Genomic DNA, 1242 nt, shown 5'->3' with positions numbered 1-1242 from the left:
TTTTTTTTTTTTTTTTTTTTTTCTCTTTTTCTAAATATCTCACGTCAACAGACGTGCAAACATTGCGACTCATACTCTCGGTAGGTTACCAGAGTGAGAAAGCTAGTAGTTTGAAGCATTTAAGGTAGCAGGAGATAAATGCATACAGTATTTCTAAGTTGGGCAATTGAAACAACTCAGGCGGAAGCTTCCCCGATAAGTTGTTATTGTCAAGAAGGCTGCAAAGAGTGGAAAAATATGTAATTAGCCAAAAATATAAGCATGTAAATAGTTTTCAATAGAAATGCCTGAAGAAGTCAACAAACTGGCAGGAAACATAAGTTGCATCAAAAAGTATATGCGACTGATAGTGGTGAGGGAGGAGGGAGAAACTTACATGTGGACAAGATTGGGCAATCTAGATAGCTCAGATGGGATTGCACCACTGATAGAGTTGTTATTCATGTGACTGAGTCAAAAAGGAAAGGGAGTATTAAATAAACTTCTAAGATGAAAAGTAAGTTGCAGAAATATTCTATACTATCAGAATCAGAAACGTGCTTACAAATGCTTTGCTGCTTTTAAGTTTGCAAATGACTTAGGTATGGGTCCTGATATATGGTTCTGGTCAATCTGTATTCTGTCTAAACGTAGAAGATTCCCAAGCTCTTCAGGCAATGAACCTGACAACTGGTTCCCGTTCAGAAGCCTGTAAAACATCTTATAGAAAGTAAAGCAGTGCAGGAGATGAAATAGGAAGTATCAGATTTTCCCCTGTAATACTAAATATTCAGACACATCGAGTAGTTTATATACTAACACTTTGAGAACTTACTCATGGATTGCATACTAAAAAATTTAGTGAAGATATGATGATGCGTCAGCATATGTTTAGATAAACCAGACAACCTTTGTCAAAGTGAAGCAAGTAAATCAACTTACAACAGTTCTAAGGACGTAAGATTGCCTATCTCTCTTGGTATTTCCCCATTGATCTCATTCCACATGAAGTCCCTTTTCACAAAATATGAAAAAGTGCGTTAACAGATAGAAAATCACATGGATAAATCAAATTCTAGTTCATCCGTTTCCGGTTCATTAGTAACTTACAAAACTTTCAGGTAAGATAAACGACCAAGCGCAGGGGACAAATTTCCTGATAAGCTCATATTTAGAAGTTGCCTGCAAGGGATTACAAGGACCGATGATTTAGCTTCTTGTTCATGAAAAAGTATAAGGAGAAAGATAGAATTTAACACCTAA

At 36.2% G+C, this 1242-nt stretch overlaps 1 protein-coding gene across 1 annotated transcript in view; it reads right to left on the bottom strand.

Annotated features, from left to right (window-relative positions):
* The window catches only part of LOC111785908 (probable LRR receptor-like serine/threonine-protein kinase At1g06840), a gene marked incomplete at its 5' end in the record, with an annotated part of 11224 nt that extends 10063 nt beyond the window's left edge, over positions 1 to 1161 (bottom strand). Inside the window, 5 exons of the mRNA XM_023666269.1 lie at positions 90 to 218; positions 377 to 448; positions 545 to 688; positions 922 to 993; positions 1090 to 1161. Of these exons, the coding sequence (XP_023522037.1) occupies positions 90 to 218; positions 377 to 448; positions 545 to 688; positions 922 to 993; positions 1090 to 1161 (489 nt within the window). The remainder of the gene's footprint in view (positions 1 to 89; positions 219 to 376; positions 449 to 544; positions 689 to 921; positions 994 to 1089) is intronic.
* Between the last annotated feature and the right edge of the window lie 81 nt (positions 1162 to 1242).

The sequence above is a fragment of the Cucurbita pepo genome, unplaced genomic scaffold (genome assembly GCF_002806865.2).
Source record: "Cucurbita pepo subsp. pepo cultivar mu-cu-16 unplaced genomic scaffold, ASM280686v2 Cp4.1_scaffold000823, whole genome shotgun sequence".
NCBI classification, from domain to species: domain Eukaryota; kingdom Viridiplantae; phylum Streptophyta; class Magnoliopsida; order Cucurbitales; family Cucurbitaceae; genus Cucurbita; species Cucurbita pepo.
Note: the sequence above shows the minus strand (reverse complement) of the source record. Positions and strands in the feature narration are given on the sequence as shown.